Source organism: Equus quagga, chromosome 1 (genome assembly GCF_021613505.1).
Source record: "Equus quagga isolate Etosha38 chromosome 1, UCLA_HA_Equagga_1.0, whole genome shotgun sequence".
In the NCBI taxonomy this organism is placed as follows: Eukaryota; Metazoa; Chordata; class Mammalia; order Perissodactyla; family Equidae; genus Equus; species Equus quagga.
This window is the reverse complement of record NC_060267.1, coordinates 6,021,200-6,044,046: the sequence shown is the minus strand read 5'-3', so window position 1 is coordinate 6,044,046 and position 22,847 is coordinate 6,021,200. Positions and strand designations below refer to the sequence as shown.

Below are 22,847 nucleotides of genomic sequence, written 5' to 3'. Positions count from 1 at the left end.
TTAATCCTAACTTTTGATATTAGTACTTTTTTTCTTTTTGGTCAGGAAGATTGGCCCTGAACTAACATCTGTTGCCAATCTACCTCTTTTTGCTTGAGGAAAATTGTCACCAAGCTAACATCTGTGCCAGTCTTTCTCTGTTTTATATGTGGGATGCTGCCACAGCATGGCTTGATCAGTGGTGTGTAGGTCTGCACCCAGGATCTGAACCGGTGAACCCGGGGCCACTGAAGTGGAGCGTACGAACTTAACCACTACACCACTGGGCCAGCCCCAAGATATTAGTAACTTTTTTATGCTTTTTTGTATTCTCTAGGTTTTTGTTGCTGAACATGGCATCCCTGATATAATTAGTACAAAAATCCTATTTTAAAATAATACTTGAATGAGAATAGAAAACTGTTTATTTGCCGACCTTAGTGGATTTAAATGGATAGAACATAAAATGTAGATTATAAATATATGTTAAGCCAGAAAGCAGTCGTACAGTTCAGCTGCCTGTTTCTGAAATTAATTTAATTGGATCCACATTCTTCTTAAATAAAACATGAACCACAGATGTTTCTTGTATTAGTCAAGGCTCTCAGTTGTAATTTACAAGAACCCAAATCAAACTTACTCAAGTTAGAAAGTTTACTTACTGGTCAGTGTTTGCCATAGCCTCGGGCATGATTGGCTCTGTGTTCAGCTGATATTATCAGGACGCTCCCTCTGTTCATCACTTTGAAGTACTATCTCCATGTGTGTTGGTAGGAGCTTTTCCTCCAGTACTGGGAGAGTCAGGACCACATGGTCCCTGCAGCTTACCATCTCATGTCATCCCAGTATCCTTGTCTCTGAAATAGGCTCCTTCTTGGGCCTGCCTTCAGTCTTGCATACTTCTGGACCAACAGATACATCCAGGAAATGGGGTTCTCTCAATGATCCACCTAGATATTGTGCCCACTCGTAGAACCCTTTGATTGACAGCCCCAACAGGAATATGTATTTATACAGACAAATAATTCCCAAAAGGAAGGAATGTGGGACAGAAAAAAACACAATAATTCACCTTGGTAAAATGAATTATCAAAATTCAGTTTAGTACCTTGTCTTATTTTAATTCTACTGGGATGTCTTGAGTTATGTGAATGTGTGTTTGTTTCTGTTAAGAAAGAGTGATCTGTTTCTAGACCGCTATAGTTTGGTCAAAACCCATTGTAGCTTTCTGGCTTCCATTCTTCCTAAAAGAACCAAAACACCCCTTATTCAAACATGTGTATTCAAAATACAACCAGTGTGATTAAGACTGCAGTCTTTGTGTGAAGTCCCACAAATGAGCCTTTCCAGAGGAAAGCTGCTGCTCTCCTGGAGATGTTTTAGACTTAGGATTTTGGCGAGGCATTGCAAAAAACTCCCCTAATGCGGTGTACTGGATTCTGGTAGATCTGTGGTTTGTATGTCTAGTGACTTCCAATTTTTTTTCATGTGTATCCTCCTGCTGTTTTATTTGGAAACATTCTCTAAATTCTAGGAAAAAAGTGTGTTATATACGAGGTCAAAGCTGGCAGCTCACAGACCTGCTTTGCTTGTCTCCTACAGTTGTGCCGGTTAAAAACAGGGAGTCTGGCAGCTCTGGCCCTGCGTTGCCTCATGAAGGCAAGAGCTGGGGTATTTGAATTCTATTTTGCCCTAGTCGTTCAGCTCCCAATTTTCTTACATTGGACTCGTCCATTTCTGTTACCTGTCTGGCCTCTGTAGGCCTTTGAGTTTGTGACCCTTAATGTATGCCCCTTTGGGCACAATGTGGAGAAGCACAGTGCCCTTATGAACTGATAGAGGCAGGCAATGCTTTCTGAGGGTTCGTTTTTTAAAATTTACCGTAGAGACAAATGAATTGGGTTGTCCACATGTGTCTTGTGAGCATGACTCGTGGTTTATGATTTGTTGGATATGAAACAAATTCACTCTGGTGGATTGGGATTCCCAGTGAAAGTCAAATTGAAATTGGATTTTCGACAGTCAGTAGGTTTCCATAAGTATTGAAGGAGGAAAAGGTGTTTCAATATAGTTCAAGGCCGGAGAATAGGGCACTTTGATTATCACCCAGGTGCTCCTTGGGGATGAGCCAAAGGTGAAGCCGAAGTCATATGACAAGAGCCAACTCCAGGAGTGTTAGATACTGTGGGCCAGCTCATTTCAGTACAGTAAATCTTTGTGGAGCGGCTTCTGCTTTCTGCATATTTTGCCAGGTGTGGAGAGTACAGAAATGAATCAGTCACAGTTAGCGTCTGTCTAGCATAAGAGCCAGACTGTAACAAGTCATTTCTATCATGTGGAAAATAAGAGACGTAACTTGGGAACAACATAGCAATCATTGCTAATTGGGAGTCCTGTGCAGCACTTTTCTCTACCATATAGAAAGAATTTGCTGGTGATCTTCCACCGATAGAAAGACAGAAAATTGACACATTGGTTTCAAACCAAAATATACAAGTAAAGAAACATGTCTCATTCTCTGCCTCTGCACAAACATATACACACTCATAAGGTCCAAAATTAGCTGGAAAGAGTTCACTTAACTAAAAATAATTATGACCGCCCAGTGGAAAGATGAAAGTTAAGAGAGAATTTCATCCAAGTTTACAAAAGTGTAGATAGTACAGCTGAGTAGAACATGAACCTTTTAACCAAATCTTAAATAACTGCAAATAATGGGCACCATGGGAAACTATGGGGAGCCTTTTTAGAAAGGAGTGTCCATGCTAAGAGCCCACAGACCATATTTGGCCATGAATAAATTTTGTTTGCTCTACAGTGATTGATTTTTAAAAATTAGTTGCTGTCATTTAAAAATTGGAAGTTTTAGCTAAAAATATTGATTTCTAGCTTCTAAAAAATTAGAAAGTCTGATCACACTAGACCTGCATTTCTGGAGGTCAGTTACTAGCTTGAGCTGAACAATAGATGCTCCCCTTAGACACAGAGTATGTGCTTCCTGTTTGCCATGCTCCCTACTCAGCCCACTTGCCTCATTTTCATTCTTTGCTTGGTGCTTGAAGATGTTTGAGTTTGCAGCACCTGCCTAAAACAGAGAGGGCAGTAAGCATTTGTGAAATGGCCTCAGTATACTCATAAGTAAAGGTTTGAGATGGGCTTGAGTAAATTTGTGGTTGATGCACATTCATAATGGTTTAAGACATTTATTGTCACTTCACAACTTTATGTTTGCCTGTTAAACCTTTTAAAATGAGCTTTCACTTTCATTATGCTTCAAACCTGCATCAGTGGTACCTCAGTCTTACAATTCCAGCCTCCAGTCAACAAATATTTCTCAGTGTCCACTGTGTATTGTGCATCGAACTAGGACAGGGCCTGCTGCCTACACGACTTTATTCCCCATTTTTTGTTTTCCTTTTCTGAAAAGTTTAGAAAACTGTTTTTACTTAACTGTAAAAAGTTAGGAAAACTGGAAAGTTTTCTTAAACTCTGAAGTGCAACATTAATAAATGCTACGTTTAAAGGCAACGCTTTAAAAGCAACCTAAATCTCAATGATCCTTTATACCTTTCTCACTGTAAATATTTTCCAAACTCTTCCCAACCTAATGTGACACAGTCTTGTCCACTTTCTCGAAGTTTACCTTTAACCTTTGTCCTGGGGTTTTCAGCCTAGGGGTGATTCCTGTTGCTCCTTTCTTTCGCAGCCAGCCTTAGGAGTAATTCCCCCGAGACTGCATTTCCTTTGCTTAGAGTTTCTCCTTCCTGCCCTTATTATACACAGTGAAGAAAAAAAGAAAACTGAATTGCATGAGTAAAGCAATTGTCTTTCTTTTTTTTTAGGACAGCCCTCCTCTTAAGCAATTTGCTCCATTTTCAGACCACTTGTCCCAATATTTGGTCGAGCAAATAGAGCTTTTGTAAGCATGTCACTTCTGTGCTGTGAGTAAAACTTTCTCACTTCTAAAACAACTAGTCTGTCTTAAGTTATGGTAGATTTATCCTCCTGAATTGAATGCAAAAGAGAGAAGCCTATAATTAATTCCTCAGTTAATTTGCAACAATGTTTAGTGAACATCTAGATTTTACTAGCATCGCTTAAAATCTTTCACCAACAGTTTACTAGGGAGTACTTCACAGGCTATTCCAAAAATGAATTTCCTTACACAGGACATTTTCAACAATAATGAACAAGATTTTAGGCAAACATTTGAGACCATTTTCATGGCATGAATAATTGAGGGAAGTAAGAAATATTTTGGCTATACCTCCTACCTAGGGTAGAAAAATTGCATTGCCCCCCAGATTTCCCATAGCACAGTGACTGCAGCTGAATCCCAAGTCATGTAAATCAGAGATCAAACCCTTATGGGCAGCTGTCGGATTCTTTTAAGACTCGGTATAAGATGTGAGCTTGATAACCGTTTAATCACAACTGCTGTTTCTGAACTTCTCTGTGGCTTTAACTTCATTTTTACTTATTTGTTTCTTACTTGCCTGCAGCAAGTTCAGGTTGACAGCAAAGCCTAAGTAAAAGATAACTGCCATTTATCTCTTAAATGATGGCAGCATCTTGGCCAAAAGTGAAAGCAGGATCAACTATCTTTCCTGAAAACACGTATTTTTGGAAACAGTATGTATCTATCTATTTTTTGTTTCAAATAAGTTTTAACTCGCTGGGCCTTGATTCAGAAGAATACCAAGGGGAATGAGGAGAGTTTCTAGAAAGGGTCTAAAAATGAGTCATGGGGTAGAGCAGCCCGAAGAAGATGGCAGAGCTCAAGGTGATTGTCAGCACAGGAAGCACAGGCTGGCGGTGTGTGTTGAACACTTCTTGGGCGTCTGTGGATTTGAAAGGAGGAGGACGTCAACTTCCATCAGTCATTCAGCGAACTTTTTTGACAGTCTACTGTGTTCCAGGCACTGTGCTAGTGACTGAGGTATTAAGTTAATAAGCTGTCCCTGCTCACAGTGCTCCCACTGGAGATGGAAAACATAACTCTCTAAACAGTGTGGCAGGTGCTTGCGAGAAATGGGTTTGGGATCCTCAGACCACGCTTGGTATCAGGTCCCCCCGGATGGGTCGTTAAATCAGAGTCAGGGGGACAGCAGCAACACAGGTTTTCTAAGACAGGACTGAAGCAGAGATGTTGCTCAGAAAGCCCTGGGCAATAATGAGGTTTTCTTCTTTGGATTAAGGTGTATTATTGCTGAGAATGAATTTTGTTCAAAAAGTCAGGAGAGCCCAGTATTTGTAAATGTCCCCTTAAATGCAAGTGTATAGATTCTTAGTGTGAATGCCTCTGGAATAGTGATATGACCCTCCCCGAAAGCTTCTGGGGGGGAGCAGAAATTGGACTGTTTTTCCACATCTGGCAACACCTTACCCAGCACAGACATGGTCACTGGCATCCGTACCCCCCATTAAGGTACCAGGAGCCAAGGCCATGGCCAGGTGCTCTGCCTCTGCTCCTGCCTTCTGTGGCCTGTGCTGGCAGTAAGTTTCTGTATCCTTGGCTAATTAACTATGGCATTAATCCAAGCTATGTATGTGTGCATGCATACATGGTCTCTCTCTGCTAATTTTTAATACATCTGAAATGATACAGTGCTATAATTGAAGTCCATACAAGGTCACTGATGGCGAGGAGGGCTAGTTGGGTGGGGAGGGGAAGGCAGGGCTGGGGTCACCTTCACAGATGGAGTGATAAGTCTTAAAGGATAAACAGGCCTGCACCAGGGGCAAGATGCCATAAAATAATGTGTGTTAGGAGTTGTATGGTGTTCCCCCAAAATTCATATGTTGAAGTCCTCACCCCAAGTACTTCAGAATATGACCTTATTTGAAGATAGGGTATTCACGGAGGTAATCCAGTTAAAGTGAGGTCATTAGAGTGGGTCTTAATCCGCTGTGACTGGTGTACTTACAAAACGGGAAATTTGGACACGGAAACATGGATGGAAAGAAGACAGTGTGAAGAGACATAAAAGACAGCCATTTCCAAGCCAAGGAGACAGGCCTGGAACAGAGCCTTCCTTCATGGCCCTCAGAAGGAACCAACCCTGCCAACACCTTGATCTCAGACTTCCAGCCACCAGAACTGCAAGGCAGTAAACTTCTGTTGTTTCAGCCCCCCAACCTGTGGTAATTTGTGATGGCACCCCTAGAAAGCTAATACAATGAGTTTGGAGAATGAAACTACCGAACAACTTCCTTGCTTTCTCCAATGACCGTAGTGTCCTAGGAGAACAAAGGCTGAAGAGCCAGTCTGCAGAAGCCCGCGGAAGTCTCATCTCCCGCCATTTGCTTTGGTCTGAGTCTTAGGGTCCAGGCCACCTGGGCACTCCTCCAGGGCAGTACAGTCTTTGGGTTTTTCCTAATTCCTTGTCACGTTTTTGGCCTCTCCTTCTACCAAACCTGCTGCTAATGGGGAGTCATTACAAGCCTCGTATTAGCTGTTTCGTGTTTGCCTCGTTATATTCCCCCTTGTGACTTATTAACATGGCTTGTGTGTGTCAGAAGCCAGTGTTATTCTTCGTTGAGAACATCCCCTGGGATAATGTGGTCCCAGCCATCGTGTCTGGTGTTTTCTGTCACATCCTTTATTCCTCCTGACAATGCCAAATTAAACCCTGACACCCTTGCGTCTGAGAAGCAAGTTGAGAAAAGAAGAAAAACAGTGTTGTTGACGATGACACGGAATCACATGGCGGCTGCTGGGTCCACAGTAGGGTCCACAGTTTGTGGGCCTGTTACCAAGGGCTCCAGCGAGCCTGGATCCTGGGCAGACAGTACTGCCTCCAAAACCTCGGTCAGTAAGTCTGGTGCTGGGACAGGGGTCCACTTCAGGGACCACAGTTGGCCCACAGATAGCATATCTATTACCAGGTGCCTGAATGAGTGTGGCATCTGCCATGTCATGGGACAGGTCCCTGGCTGGGCAGGACTGGCCTCAGACCACAGCTGAGCACAGCTGGAAGTGAGTCACAGGTCCTTCAGGGTTCACAGCCAGGACCAAGGTCTGCAGGCCTGCCTCTGGGGGGGTGCAGATGAGCATGTCTCCCTCCAGGTCCCTGGGTGGGCAGGACCACACCTGGACTGCTGCTGAGAGGGACCCGAGCCAGGTTACAGGGCTGCTTCTAGATCCAAAGTTGGACCGAGGTTGGTAGGCCTGCCTCTGGGAATACGAATGGGCTTGTCTTTTGGTAGGTCTTTGGGCAGGCATGACTTCTCATAGACCACTGCTAAGAGGTATTGGAACCATGTTACAGGCCGCATCATTGTCCACAGTTGGACCAACGTTGGTGGGCCTGCTTCCATAAGAACAGACGGACGTGTCTCCTGCCTGGTCACTTGTCAAGCAGAAGTGCTCCCAGGCTGTAGCTGGCTCGTCTGGAGCCAGCTTACAGGGCCCTTCAAGATCTGCAGTCAGACCAAGGTTGGCAGACCTGCTCCTGGAAGCATGGATGGCCATGTCTCCCATTGGGTCCCTGGGTATGCAGAACTAGTCCCGGGCTGTGGCTAGGAGGGGCTAGAGCAGAGTTACAGGACCACTTCAAGATCTGCAGGTGGACCAAGGTAAGCAGGTCTGCCTCCGGGAGCACGGACAAGTGTACCTTCCAGCAGGTTCCTGGGTACATAGGACTGCTCCCGGACCAGGGCTGAGAGAGACTGGAACTGCATCATGGGCTGCTGCAGGGTCCACAGCTAGGACCGAGGTCAGTGGGCCTGTTACTTGAGAAATAGGTGGGCGTGATGCCTCCTGGGTCCCTTGGTGGATGGTGCTAGTGGGCAGGACCAAGGCCAAAAAGGACCACAGCTGAGTGCACAGGGGGACAGGGCTGTTTCCACACCTATAGTAGGGATCACGGTTGGCACGCCTGCCACCTGGGCACAGGCCTGCCTTCTCAAATCAGTTCTCCTCAGTCTTGGGCTCCACCAAGGTTTTGCAGGCTCCTACCTGGATGTACTTTTGTCAATGGATGGCTACCAAATTATTGTTGCTGTGGGTGATGTGAGCAGGGGACCTCCTATTTCATAGTCTTGCCCATGTCACCTCTAGGGTGCGGAGTCTTTTCATTCAGCCTGTAGGTATACAATCATGACTTCCTTAAAGTAACTACTTACCATATTGTGTTTTTAGTGATCTTCAATATGCTTTTCTCCAATAATATCTATCCTTTGTATTGTGCATATCCCCAGAAATAATGACTAAGTCTGTTAAATTTCTTGGCCTCCTTTTTGAACTTATTCTATCACATGACCTCTTTAAGCATCTGAACTAGCACTGATTGCTGTTGTTTCTCCCCTAAACAGTATTTTGTTGTTTTTAAAAAAATGATAATTGAAAATATTTCTACTTTCTGTAATTGTGGACTGAATCACTCAGCTGATTCTTTCAGATTTCACTGTCCAGGACGAGGTGCATGGCCAAACCTGAAGCCCATGACACAGGGAACCATATGTTCTCAAAAGGAAGAGCATCACATATTTTGAACAGAAATAAAATCCAGTGATTCTGAACTTAGTGTCCCTAATGGCATGGAAAAATAAATATTCTCTCTGGAGGGTGATAACCTCACTCTAGACCTCAAATAACTCTCCAGAAAATGTCCAGCAAAAATAACTAGGCATGACTAGACAAGAAACCATGAGTGATAGAATAAATTACAGACAAAGAGACATACTCACAGGAACTCCAAATATTGAGATTATCAGAAATAAACTGTAAAAGAGCTACTTTACTGTGTTCAAAGAGATAAAAGCCAAGCTTAGATTTTAGCAGGGAACTATAACCTATAACAGTGAAATAACAGATTTGAAAATGGACCACACAGATATGCCAGAACTGAAAATACAATAACCCAAATTAATGAATCAGTGGATGGTTTTAACATCAGATGAGACACAGCTGAAGAGTGAATTATGAAAATGGAAGACAAGTCAGAAGAAAATAATCAAAATGCAGCATGGAAAAAGAAGAAGATAGAAAATATGAAGAGAGAGAGAAGAGTAAGAGATATAGAGAACACAGTGATGTTTAGCATACTAATTAAATTCCCAGGAATAAAAATGATAAAAAAAGAAAGTAGAGACAATATAAAGATATTTTTGTTTTATAAAAATAAATCCAAAGATAAAGGCTGAAAATTTATCAGAGCTTACGAAAAACATCATACAATTCAAGAAGTCCAAAAAAGTTCCAGGTAGAATATATTTTAAAAATCCTTACTTAGGGCTGGCCCCATGGCCTAGTGGTTAAATTTGGCACACTCCGCTTTGGTGGCCCCTGTTCGGTTCCCCAGGCATGGACCTGCAGCACTCGGTGGTGGCCATCCTGTGGCAGCATCCCACACACAAAATAGAGGAAGATTGTCACAGCTGTTAGCTCAGGGTTAGTCTTCCTCAGCAAGAAAAAAAAAAAAATTCCTACCTGGACACATCATGGTTAAACTGTAGGAAACGTTAAAAGCAGCTGGAGAAAGAAAGGAAAGTTCATTCAAACTAGTGATAGACTGACCGCAAACTTCTCGCTCAACAGGAACATAGAAGCCACAAGAAAGCACAGTTGATATTGTCAAGAAGATAACTACTGACCAGCAAAAATATCTTTCCTAAATGAAGGTGAAATAAAAGACATTTTCAAGTCAACGAAAACAGAGTTCACCACGAGCAGACTCACACTAAAAAGAATTTCTAAAGGGAGGATGCTCTTAAAAATATAACGAATGGAGATCAAAGAATGTAATAAATATGTGGATAAAGTTAAATGAATACTGACTATATATAACACCTCATGTCTTGTATTTAAATATATGTAGATATTTACATATGTATCCTCGTATAGTACATTGAAGATATAGCAGACAAATCAGGAGAAGTCAATGGAGTTAGGAGGTTCTAAACGCTGTGTGTTGTCTGGGGAAAGGGTAAAGCTATTGATTTACGTTGGACTTTGATAAGCAAAGGTGGAGTGCGACCTAAATGTGGAAGACAAACTTAAAATCTCCTAGAAGATAACATACAACAGTATCTTTATGGTCATGAGATGGGAAAATATTTCCTAAATAAGACACAAAAAGTACTAACCCTAGAGGAAAAGACTGGCAAATTGGTTACATTAAAATTAGAGACTGTTCATCTAGACACTACAGAAAGAGTGAAAAGCCAGAGCACAGAGTGGGAAAACATATTTGCAACACATGTAACTCACAGAAAACTTGTATCCATATCTATAACTAAGTTAGAAAAGGACTCATAATCCAATAGAAAATTGGGCAAGAGATTTGAACAGTCTTTCCAAGAGAGGTAATCCAGATTGCCTTAAACGTATGATAATGTGCCCAAGCTTAGTGATCAGAGAAGCGCATATGAAAACCACAATGAGATAACCACTACACACCCAACAAAATGGTTTAAATTTAAAAAAACTGAAAATACCACCTCTTGTGGAAGTGGAGTAACAGGAATTCCCCTGCTGTGCTAGTGGGAATACAAATTAGAACATTAATTTTGGAAAACAGTCTGGCATACCCTGTAAAGCAGCAATGCTACTCATGTATGTGGCCCAACAAAAATGTGTTCATAGCGGTGTGATTCATTATGGCCCCAAACTAGAATAAGTCATCTGTCAACAGTAAAAGGGATGAATTATGATATATTCTTGCAATGAATATTCAGCAGTGAAATACTATATTCACACACAAGAAATGAATAAATCTTACTACATAAAGTTGAGCAGAAGAATCAGGACAAAAATCACACATGCTGTGGGATTCCGTTTATATAAAGTACAAAAAGGACAAAACTAATATATGATGTTGGAAATCAGGGTAGTGGCCACCTTTGAGGAGGAGAACGGGGCGGGGTGTGGTGATTGAGAGAAGCACGGGGTACTCGTCACGCTCTGTATATCTTGATCTGACCGGTGGTCACGGAAGTGTGTTCACTTTGTGATAATTCATCAAGCTTTACTCTTACGGTCTGTGCATTTTTCTGTATGTAGTTTTACTTGAGTTAAAAAGGCTATTTAGGGGCTGGCTCCGTGGCCAAGTGGTTGGGTTCGTGCGCTCCGCTCCGGCGGCCCAGGGTTTGGATCCTGGGCACAGACATGGCACCGCTCATCAGGCCGCTTTGAGGCGGCATCCCACATCCCACAACTAGAAGGACCTGCAACTAAGATATACAACTGTGTACAGGGGGGGCTTGGGGAGATAAAGCAGAAAAAAAAAAAAAAAAGATTGGCAGCAGTTGTTAGCCCAGGTGCCAATCTTAAAAAAAAAAATAAAAAAGTCTATTTAAAACCAAAAAAATGTAATTGAGAGCATACCCTGTAATACATGGGATTTGTAAGGACTCATATAAGGTAATATCCTCCTCAGGATAATTTTGAAGAAAGCCTCTCCTTGCACTGGTGATGGGGGTGTCGTTTACCTGTCTCTCTCCCCTGATAGACTCAGCCTCTTGGGCAGGGCCTGTGTCCTCACCTCTGCCTGACAGAGGGGATTCTCACTGAGTGTTTGTGGGATTCACGAAATGACGTACTAGTGGGAGGAATGTGTTCCCGTTCCCAGGTTAAGAAAACGACTGAGGCCACCTTGCAGACGATACAAGATATGGTCACCATCGAGGACTACGATGTCTCTGAATGCTTCCAGCACAGTCGCTCCACCGAGTCTGTGAAGTCTACCGTCTCAGAAACGTACCTGAGTAAGCCCAGCATCGCCAAGAGAAGAGCGAACCAGCAGGAGACAGAGCAGTTCTACTTCATGGTGTGTCCACTCCGTCCCCGGCCAGTCTTGGCGCTCAGATCTGGGGTCTCCAGACTCTGCTTCTGGAGTTACGTCAGAATCCCCCAGGCTTCTTTGTTAAAATATGGACTCCTGTCTACCCTCAGGGTTCCTGATTCAGTCGGTCTGGGATACGGTTTAGGAGTTAGTACTTTTTTAAAAGCTCCCCAGGTGTTCAGATATGCAAACAAATTTAGCAAGGAAAATTTACAGAATGCTCTGAAACACAACACTCTTAAACAGGGTACACTTCAACTTGAATGTACAAACTTGTCACCAGGAGAAGGTGACTCCACCAGGCAGGTTCCGATGCCAGGAGGTCTGAGGAGGGAGGGACCCGAGAGCCTGCCCCTCTGATAGGCTCCCACGTGGTGGCTGATGCTGCTGGTCTGCATCGGACCACACTGTGAGTAGAAGCTTCTAGGATCTAGAAGATAAAAGTGGCTGGATTTTAGATACCGTGCGGGAAGTTCTTTGACATTGAATAATAATTTTAAAAGTTAAAAATGAATCTTCCCTTTTACAGAAACTCCGAGAGTATTTGGAAGGGAGTAATCTCATCACCAAACTTCAGGCCAAGCATGACTTGTTGCAGAGGACCCTTGGCGAAGGTCAGTGATTTGAAACAGATGGGGAGATGGCGTGGCTTGTGGATTGCTCATATGTATTCCATGTAGACTGAGACGCAGGGACTTGGCGTGTTGAGAAACAGTGAACGCTGTATGTTTAGATGTGGTTTTATCTGTATCGATAATAATCAGATTCTCCCTGGAACTCTTTTCTTTGTAACCTTGGCGCTGACCTTGAGGAAGAACAGTGGAATCGAGGGAGGGCTGAGGAGGCCTCTTCAGAGCAGGTGCTCCTAACCGTGGAAGAATCTGCACGAGCAGCACCTGCTCCCACCTGCTGACCCCCCCCAGTCACTTCTTCTTTCCCTCCCCGGCCTTCTCTGCTCTCCCAGCCCCCCTCATTTCTCTTAATGAGCCAGTATTTGTTGTCCCATCTCTTGCGTTTTGGAACCCTAGAAGCCAGTTAAACCAGTTTGGGTGATCTGTTCTTCTTTCCGTTGGCATTGGTTTTAGTTGAGAAGCAATCTGATTACATTAAGTATATTGCTCTATCTGGTAATAGTAATAAAACAGCACCAATAGCTGCCCCTGGTAGAAGGCTTTCTCTGCCAGGCATTGTTGGGAACTGTATATTTAACTGCGCGCTATTAATTTTCTCATCTTTACAGGCAAGAAAACTGAGGGAGAAAAAGGATTATAGGCAAAGGGGATTGTGTAATGTTATCGTTTCTCTCTTCATCTTCATGAAATTTAAAAGGAAAAAAATAAATACAAGGGGCCGGCCTGGTGGCATAGTGGTTAGGTTCGCCCACTCTGCTTCAGCAGCCAGGGGTTCATGGGTTCGGATCCCATGTGTGGACCTATGCACCACTTTTCAAGCCGTGCTGTGGCGGGTGTCCCACATGTAAAATAGAGGAAGATGTGCACAGATGTTAGGTCAGGACCAATCTTCCTCAGCAAAAGAAGGAGGATTGGCAGCAGATGTTAGCTCAGGGCTAATCTTCCTCAGTCAGTCAATCAATACATAAATACGTACAGACAGACGTACATATGTAGTCCCTGTCCTAAGTGCCTCATAGTCTGTAACTTTAATTATCTTTTATTCACACTAGATCCTGCTGAAAGTTATAAAAAGCAAACGGGAATACAGATGGGAATGAGAAATGAGGGGGCTGAGTTGTGTGAATAACTCAGGCCAAAAAGGGATTGCTGCTCTTGACCTAAACTCTTGCCTCCTAACATTCTAGAACCTTCTTGCCCATAAAGCAGTGTTTCTATCACCTTATCTTCTGGTTTCCTCCACAGGACCCGTTATTCTCAGGGAATGACCACATGGCGAAAGGTCATCGTGACCTAAGAATCCATGTATTACAGACAGGATGCCAGATTCTAAGATAAAAGGCTGGTTTCACTTAGAAAAAAAATTAACCTTTAAACTACTAAAAAGTGTCTTAAAAAATAAAATAACCCAACACAATATGTGAACTTTCATTAGATTCTGAATCAAAAAGCAAAAATTATAAAAGACATTTTAAGGACAATTGGGAAAATTTAAATATAGAATATATTGAATGATACCATTGAATTAGTATTAGTTTTTCTAGATATGATAATGGTATTATGGTTATGAAGGATAACATTCTTATTCTTAAGGAATGCTTGCTGAGTGTCATAATGTCTGAGACTTACTTTCAAATAGTTCAGGAAAAAAGAAAGAGAACGCCAAAGAAAAGGAAATAAAGCCATTATGGCAAAATCTTAACAACTGGGAAATCCAATTGAAGGGTATGTGAACACTCCTTGTGCTCATCTTTCAACTCTTCTGTAACAGAGGTTTGAACTTTAAAAAACACACACACACACACAACTTTTTTTCTTTGAATAGTTTTCATGCTTCAGCAATCATGTCCCCTTTTTTTCTCTTTTTTCCCCCCATAGTATCATGTAAGGTCTTTTTTTTCTTTTCTCCATTTTGCACAAATGCCTGATATTTCAGTGGTGCCCCCAAGGTCAGCTGCCAGAAGCATAAATGCCTTTATGCAGAAAGCATTGTACCAAAGCATAAATTATCGTAAGTGGAGACGAATGCTGGCAGGCACCGAGTCCCTCCCTACAGGACCGGAGATAGCACTCTGGAAACTGAGTTGGAGGGGATTCAGTTGTGGATGCATTCATTCCGGGCGTTGCATGCACACTCGTGTTGCTATGCTTGGGGTCACACTCTGAAGCCTTTATGGTGCTCATTCAACATAGATTCCCTTATGTCTTCCTGGAGAGAGAGCCCTAACAGTCAATATTATTTGACATGCCATTATTGGATGGGGCTCTATTTTAGCCAGTTTGCTGAATCCATATGCCAGATTCCGACTTTAGCCACTGACCTGTGTCTCTACTGAAAGTTCAGTTCTACTGAAAGGCTCTATTGTACCTTGTGAACTCTAAGCCAGCCTTTCTTTATCTTGGGATTTCTTTCAGTGGGTTCTGGTGTCCTAGTGACCCAGCTGTGTTCAGGTGTACCAGGCCTTCACTGGACTAGATTTATTCTGCGTAAGAAACTGGCTGTCCTCATCCAGTGGCAGCAGACACGCTGGCCTCTGCCCACTGTGTGCAGACCTCTCTGCTCCCTGGCCATGCCCCACGTGCAGGCTGGGCAGCACACCAGTTGTTGGTCCCTGCCTGGGCTTGATGCTGGCAGCTTTGCCCAGAGAAAAGCCGAGCGTGGAGGACATGCCCCCCTTTTAGCTCAACCATTGGGAGCGGGCTGGCCTTCCACGCAAGTCCTGTTCACATTAATAGGCTTACACCAGGGAGACTAGGAGAGTTAATGGCGCTTTTCCCGCAGTGAGATAATCCGACGGTGAGCCCTTGTGAAGGAATCCAAGTCTGGGTTTGGCTAATTAAGTTAGTAACACAGGATTAAATGAGATGTTTGGGGACAGTCCTGACTTTTTATGTAGAAATCACATTGCTGAATTATACTAGGCTCTCTGCTACATAAACTGCCTGCATAGTAAAACAAATAGAGCCTAACCCAGGGATTAGGCCGTGGATCGGACCCAGCTGACACTGTAACTACAGACATGTGTTTGGCCTGTCTCACTGCTGGCTCCTGGCAGGCTACCAGTGGCCCAGTAAGTGCTTTGATTTACAACATTGCGGAGCAGCTAGATTGGGCTCTGAAAGTGGCACTGTCAAAATTCAGAATCCCAAATCTTTGCAAATGGTTGAAAGAGAAAGAAACACACAAGGAGTTGTTAAGACCAAAGGCATCATCTTCTTCTTCATCCTTCAGCAACACCAGTAGATCCTTTGGTGACGTCATTTGGTTTTAAATTGGAGAAGTTAAATCAAGCACGGTCAGTGAGCTATACACACCCATAAAACTGAGGCATGGAAATTTTTTCTTTCTCTTTTTTGGTAATGAGCCTTAACGTTCACATTGGCTTCTTTGTGTACAACATTTGGAGTTAAGGGGTGTAAATATCAATGCAGTCTTTGCTAAATACAGAAAATCTAATGCTGAAAGCTGAGTTCTGGGTTATATTGTTTCTAGCCCTGTGCATAAGGTTCCTGACAGAGGAATTAAATAGGTTTTCCTCAGTGAGTCCATTGTCTGTCTGTGAGTAGGAGCACAAATATACTTTCAAAAGAGAAGCTGATTGTGAATAATTATGCTTTTTAGAAAAGCACTGCGGTAGTTGGTATCTTAAGGAAGAAAAAGGACTGGAAAGTAACGCCAGGAGGCCTCATCAATCATTCATTAGGGACCAAATCAAGGGTGCCTCGTTCAGTTTGAGCTGTGCACATTTTAAATATTTTATCTAGTTTGGGGGCTCAAATTGCCACCAAACTATATTTTGGTTTTCCCTTTTCCTCTGTGGAGATAAAACACATTTAGTTGTGAAAAATAATTCACTTCCTAATTTTCAAGTGGAATTTTAAGAGTAGTCAGAGTCGGTGTTTGTACCAGCAACAAGCTCATCCTGGGTCATGGGTCATTTTTGCCTTCCGTATGGCTGGGGGTGGGGGCGGTGGGGAGGTAGTTGTTGTTTTTAATAATTAAGTAGCCTTCTAAAGAAAGGGATTGAAATCTAATCCTCAGACCACTGGAGGCTTTCACATTTCTCTGGGAAGCATATTCTTCTAAGCTTGTGTGTTATTGATCTGTTAATGATGATACTGATTAAAAAATAAAACCTCATTCATCAGTTGAGACACACTCAGTACTATTAGCTGAAAAAAACGATGGATGTGGTGGTGGCGGTTATACTGTGAATGATAGTTCTTGCAAAGCTTACTCTTGGTTCATTAATCAAAATGGATCTGTTATAGGTTTTTAATTTTTTATGTCATACTGTCAACTATGGATGGATGGAGAAAAATGATTTTAAGCCATTTTATATATGATCTTTTCTAAAACTAAAGAATATTTGGTTGGGATATTTTAACAAAAATAGCAAAATTTCAAAGTTATAAAGTATTTCATATTTAAGGAATTATCATTAGCATCTTTATTACTGAATCACTTGAATAATTAAACCTCTGTTACTCAATTTAATTTTATAGATATTTATTAAATTTATTTAACAGTTTATTAAATCTCCAGTATTGTGTATTTGGCTTTAGCCATACGAAGCAGACAGGAGTGTAAGCCAAAAGACCTACCTTTCTGCTAGGATCTTTCAGGGTATTTGCTGGGGGAAAACAGACTTCCATTATTACAATATATTCCTTGGGAGCTCAGATCTAGACTGAAGACCAACCCGGACCCTAATGCCAGACCCCCCTTCACTAACCACATGACTTCGGCAACTCACTCACCTTCCGTATGCTCTTCTGTAAAGTAAGAATGATAATAGTACCTACTTCATAAGGTTATTGTGAAAATTGTGAGTTAATATGTAGAAAGTGCTCAGAACAGTGTCTGATAAACATCAGGCATCATTGCTGTTTTTATTGCTTTACTAATGTATTTTATGTCATACTTATGTTATCAACATACAGTACAGCACAAGCCACATAGTTTCTCTGCCCTCAACCCTTTACTCCTTCTGCTGACTCACGCTGGGGGATCTCAGCTAGCTCCTGTGGCCCCAACACAACGTAAATGGCAGTGACTCTTAAATCTTCATCTCCAGCCTATCCTCTCCCTGTACTTTAACCCTGAACAGCCAGCTCCTGCTGAAGGATGTCCCGTAAGGCACCACGTGCCACACTCAGCTCGCCGTCTGCCCTCTCCACTTCCAGTAGGTCTTCTCTCCCACTTATGAATAGCTATAAATTATTCTGGAGTTCTGTGTCACCTTCTCTTTTTCCATGTCCCCCAAAGTAGCAGAAGGCCAGCAAAAGGAGGGGAATGACACTAAAATGATAGGTAGACCAACACTTACAGTGGCCGGGGTCTCTGTTGAGAAAGGTATTTTCTGATAGTAACGTTGCCCCGTTTAGTAAATAGATATTCATCAAATACTTCGTTACTTGTTATTCAAAAGCAGATAATAGAGTAAAAGACTCTTGCAGCCTGGGAGTGCTCATTCACTACAAGCCAGCTTTCTCTACGATTGTTCTGTTGACCTTGCCCTACACGTCTGAATGACTGCATTATGGTGTAATGGGCCAGGCTCGCCTGTTTGTGCTGCAACATGACCCTTCTGTACCAGCTATATTTTCAAGCTCTTTCAGGACCGTATCATCATTTTGCAAACAAAGCAGTTGAATGGTTCACTCTCCACACCCATTCCCACTGCTCCACCCTCAGTGTATGAAAGAGCAGAAGCATTCAAACTTGAAATAGCACAGATTGTAGGAGCACTACAAAAATACAGAGCTGTTTTTTAAAACAAGTCAGGAAGCTCGAATGTATAAGAAGAACCTTGTGTTTTAAATGACAGAGAACTCTGTGAAAGGCTTTTAGCTTACAACTTGGTGGAATGTAGCATAATTTAATGTCCTTGTCCTTTAACATCTGCAAATGTCATTTCTGATTATAAAATGCAACTTCTTTCCCTGATTTCATATTAGAGAAAGAAGACCAATTTAATCTAAAGGGACTGGAGTTCTCCCAACCTTATTTGACCCCTTCCTTCTCCCCCTTGAGTATCAATCAAGACAAGGCAATAACTAACGTTCGAATCTTGGATGTGTTTTATTTGTATTTCATCCTTAAACTTACAGTTAAGATCAAGCAGCTATTTCTGGTTTAAAAAAACTAAAACTCTCTGCCTCAGATTGCCAAGTGAAACATGTTTCTCCAATCTATAGAATTTATTAAACTTTATGTATAGACTTTATGAAATATTTACTTTGAATTACTTGTCTATCTTTATATGCTGTCCTCATGCTTTCCAGCATAAAATGTGTGAGTTATTATATACTCAACATCTTAAAATAAGGGACAGATGATACAAAAGATCACCAAATGCATTCCACTGATTCCATTCAATTTACTTATTTTCATATTTTTTTCTGCAGGTCATAGAGCTGAATATATGACTACAAGGTAGGAAAATATTTTCTCATAACTCATCTTGCGTCTCACTTTCTTTTCTCTTCAACAAGAAGCAACCATTTAAATGCTACAAGAATATACATATTTTGTTAATGAACACGGAAGATAGTTTTGGCTTGAGAAAACAGAGCAACATGAAATGTTTGGGGTTCTCACAAAACCATGTTTGCTCTGGCAGATCTGAGGGTTTCCTGGTGGAATTGTAAAGCTGTTTAATGAGCAGACTCAGCAAAAAAAAAAAAGACCTAAATTGAATGGGTTTGGCTTGTCTAATCCAAAACATTTACGTTTCTAGAAATAGTCTAAGACTTTTGATTCAATAATTTAATTAACAAGCAATATTACGTGCATATCCACTGTTAGCGAATAGAAAGTATGATTAGTTACTTACTGTTCCTCCTTCCCTTATGACAAATGTAAAAATGAGAGCTGTATTGAACACTCTTGGGATTTTTAGCTCTCTACCCCTGTTTCGTTCCCTTTAAAAATTTAACTTTGAACTCCTACAACCATACCACGCTGCTGCATTTTCTTTCACGGAAGGATTTTGAAACCACTGCTGAGTAAAGAAGAGCCTTTTTGGAGGCAGATTCTGATTTGGGTTGAGGAAAGTTCGTGGCAGCTTTTATTTTTTTATGTCAACATTTGTCCAACAGCCAGAAATTACTCTAATTGACATAGCAAGACTTTGCACTTTTGAAGTTCAGTTCTCGTTGAGGGAAGAGGGGCGTAGAACAGTGACATGTCTGTTAAGTAATTGGCAAGTTGATTTTCAAGGTTCTGTAATGTTTCTGCTGAGCAATTTATTCAAAAGGAAGCCCCTCTGACTTCTCGGTGAAGCAGCTGGAAAGATACAGCTACTGACTTGTCTAAACTATATAAAAGTGTTGAGATTTTTCTTCCCTATGTCGGGGACAAAGAGGACTGTTCCTTCTGCATAGTAATGTGCAGCTTATGGAGCTTCGTCCACTTAGAGTGTCTCTTTGCGCTATCAACTATTTCACCTGTTGTTTCTAACTTATAATTAATGTGAGGCACTTCAAAAAAAGATTTTTTTAAAAAGGAAGCAATGCAAATATGTTCATTGGCAGTGAGAGCTGTAATTGCCAGACAGACTGGATATTCACATCAGTCTGACTGGTGCTTCCTCTCATCCATTTGGGCATCCTTCGCCAGAAGCAAGGTTATCAGGAAGTTGTGTGGTGGGCCCACACCCAGCATGATGTTCAGTGGCCCTGGTTCTGCTCGCCTGACGTGTACAAGGTAGAGGCAGAACCGTCCGCACCCCAGTCTGCCGGATAAGCACCTCTGCCGCCGAGATGACTTTGCTAAGCTCTCATGCAGTCTGTTTAGTCTCAGAGTCCTCTCATATCTTCAGTATCTTCACATTTGCCTGCTACTTTAGAACCATCGGGAGAGGCAATTTTCAGGCTTATGAGAGAAGACTCGAAAGACGTCCCTGCATGAGTCCCAGCGGGGGCTTCCTCTGCATCTGTCAGGCATGGAGGAATAGTTATCCAGCGCCGCCCGAGGCTTTGGCTCCAGCTACAAGATGTGCTTGTCCCGCGAATCAGGGACCAAACAGAGTGAACCTGTGTTCTTAGCTTCATCAGCAGCTCCAGATGGCATCACATGTAAAGCTCTGTTGGACCTTGTTGTCATAACCACATTTTCTAGTTTCTATATTTGATGCTTGGATACTATGGGGCCTTGCTGACTGTGGAGGGACTGCCACTCTAAGGGCTGGCCAATTCCTAGAGATAGGAAAGGACTTACTTGCTGGTGTACCTTTTGTATAAAAATCAACCAACCCAGGGCGCAGACCCTCCGGCACCTGCTTTAGCCAGCTTTCCCACTCAGGGCCACTGTGCCCCTTCCTGCATCACCCACAGGCCAGGTACCAGACAACTAGGGACAGCTCCAGAGCCCACCACAATTATTCAAACTAGCCAATCCTAAACCTGCTTACCCTGCCTTGCCTGTTCCTTCCCACAGGAACCACAACAAAGGCTGTTGCCCACATTTTCCCTCACCCCCTCTGCCTCCTGACCCACCCTGGTGCTTCCCCATGTGACCCCCCAGGTAGTGGCAGGCCCCTTCCTTTTGGGAACTGTAACAAACTGTCTTTTCACTGATAATTGTCTTCTGATCTGTTGGCCTTGCCATACCTGAATAAAAATAAAGTCTAATTTTAAAACACTTCTAAAATAATGAAAAGAGTGGGTGAAATCAAGCACATATGGTTAAATTCCGTGGTGGGCAGTTGTATTGTTTTTTTACACTTACCAGATCCTTTCCTCTGTGAATGGCACAGAATTCAGTGCATAAAAGAAATTCCAGAAATTTCAGCAGTGGCAGATTATGACATGCTGCCTGGCAGAAGTTTCCATATTGGCTTCTGGACACTTGCAAAGGCTCCTTTTAGCCTCTCAAGCACCGTGGGCTTCAGGTGCTGCTGCTGTACCCGCTTTAGTCGTATGGGCCACCTGCTGGGAGAGCCTTAGACTCGGGCTCTGGAAGGCTGTATCAGCACATTTGTTCCCCTACCTGATTGCTACAGTAATATGCTATGAAGCTAGTCAGGCTTCCACATAATCCTTGGGATTTTTGTTTCTAAACTGGCCTTTCTGAACTTTAATGAACTATGAAAGGTAATTCTTCCTAGAGAGTTTGCAGCTTAATGAAGGGCTTTACCTAATTTCCAAGTGTGAGGGACATTGTCATATAAGCCTTCCAGCTTAGGAGGAGTTGAAGTGGAATGTCCAGAGAGCGGTCTTAGACTCTTCTTCCACGTGTTCCCTTCAGCACGGTTGTAGAAGGTGGGTGGGTAATCCTGGCCCTCTTTGCTCTAAAGGAAGAGGACAGAAGAGGTTCCTTGTCTCCAATTACACATCAAGATGCTGCAGGGTTTCTAAATATAGTGCATGGTGCACTGGCTGTGCGTATGTCAGAGAGACCGGCTTAGCCATCAAAGCAAACAGACCGGAGATAGAAAGTTCAGAACAGAATAAATGGGTGCATCCTAATGCTCTACAAATATTGAGGTGATGAGATAGTTTGCTTTGAAGAAATAACAATTCATGCCTCCCCCCTAGAAATAGCATTGAAATCAAACTCTGTTTTTTCCACTTATAATCCATTAATAGTTACTTTTGCATAAAATAAAATCCCATTAATAGTTGAGGGATATTGAGCAAATGTGATGTTATTTGCATTGAAGAATTATGTTGGAACTAAAAGTGTTATATTTAATTTCTCACATGGGGATCTATCAGAGCCCTAATTTTTATGATCTCTTGTGTTTTCTGTGTGACCTGTAAGCCAAATAATACAAACCTTGCTTTATAGCACTTGGCCAAATAGCTCGCAATTCCATTTGGTGATGCTTACTATCTTTAAATAAACCATCAAACCAACGTTAGCTACAAGATACAGGAAAAGAGGAGTCTGAATGAATAGCCTGTGTGATTTCGGATACATAAGTGAAAGTAAATGAATGGGAAAGGGGAAGGACTCTTTTCCCCATGGGTGGGGGTGGGGAAGGAACGCAAGAATTCCTGTGTTTTGTGATTTTGATGTGACCTATGCGTGTTTCGTTTATTGTTTGATTTCTGCCATTCTCAGTAATTATATTCCCTTCCCTTAGGCCTCCAAATGTTCCCCCTAAGCCCCAGAAACACAGGAAGTCCAGACCCCGCTCCCAGTATAATGCTAAGTTGTTTAATGGGGATTTGGAAACATTCGTCAAGGTACTGGCACCAGCCATCTGGGTGGCTGATCTCCACGCTTCTTACTATAATGGTCTCAGCCTCTCGTCAAAGGAGGCGGGTCATTATGTCCAAGTCTGTCCTGGGGCTCTTCGCTTTCCCAGAAAATCAATATAATATTTCCTGAAGTCAGAGAGGAAAGAATATTTGGTTTGAGTGCCGTCAGAAGAGGAAATCAATGTGGGTATTATTATGCTGGCAAAAGAGAAAGCCCTCTTTCTTTCTTAAAAAAAAA

General features: G+C 42.3%; 1 protein-coding gene across 7 annotated transcripts in view; it reads left to right on the top strand.

The window, feature by feature from the left end:
* SRGAP1 (SLIT-ROBO Rho GTPase activating protein 1) overlaps positions 1-22,847 on the top strand; it is a 258,542-nt gene that overhangs the window by 192,904 nt on the left and 42,791 nt on the right. For all 7 annotated transcript variants that reach the window (XM_046684107.1, XM_046684121.1, XM_046684127.1 and 4 more), the window contains 4 exons: positions 11,553-11,750; positions 12,295-12,379; positions 18,809-18,836; positions 22,492-22,594. In XM_046684107.1, coding sequence (XP_046540063.1) covers positions 11,553-11,750; positions 12,295-12,379; positions 18,809-18,836; positions 22,492-22,594 — 414 coding nt within the window. The remainder of the gene's footprint in view (positions 1-11,552; positions 11,751-12,294; positions 12,380-18,808; positions 18,837-22,491; positions 22,595-22,847) is intronic.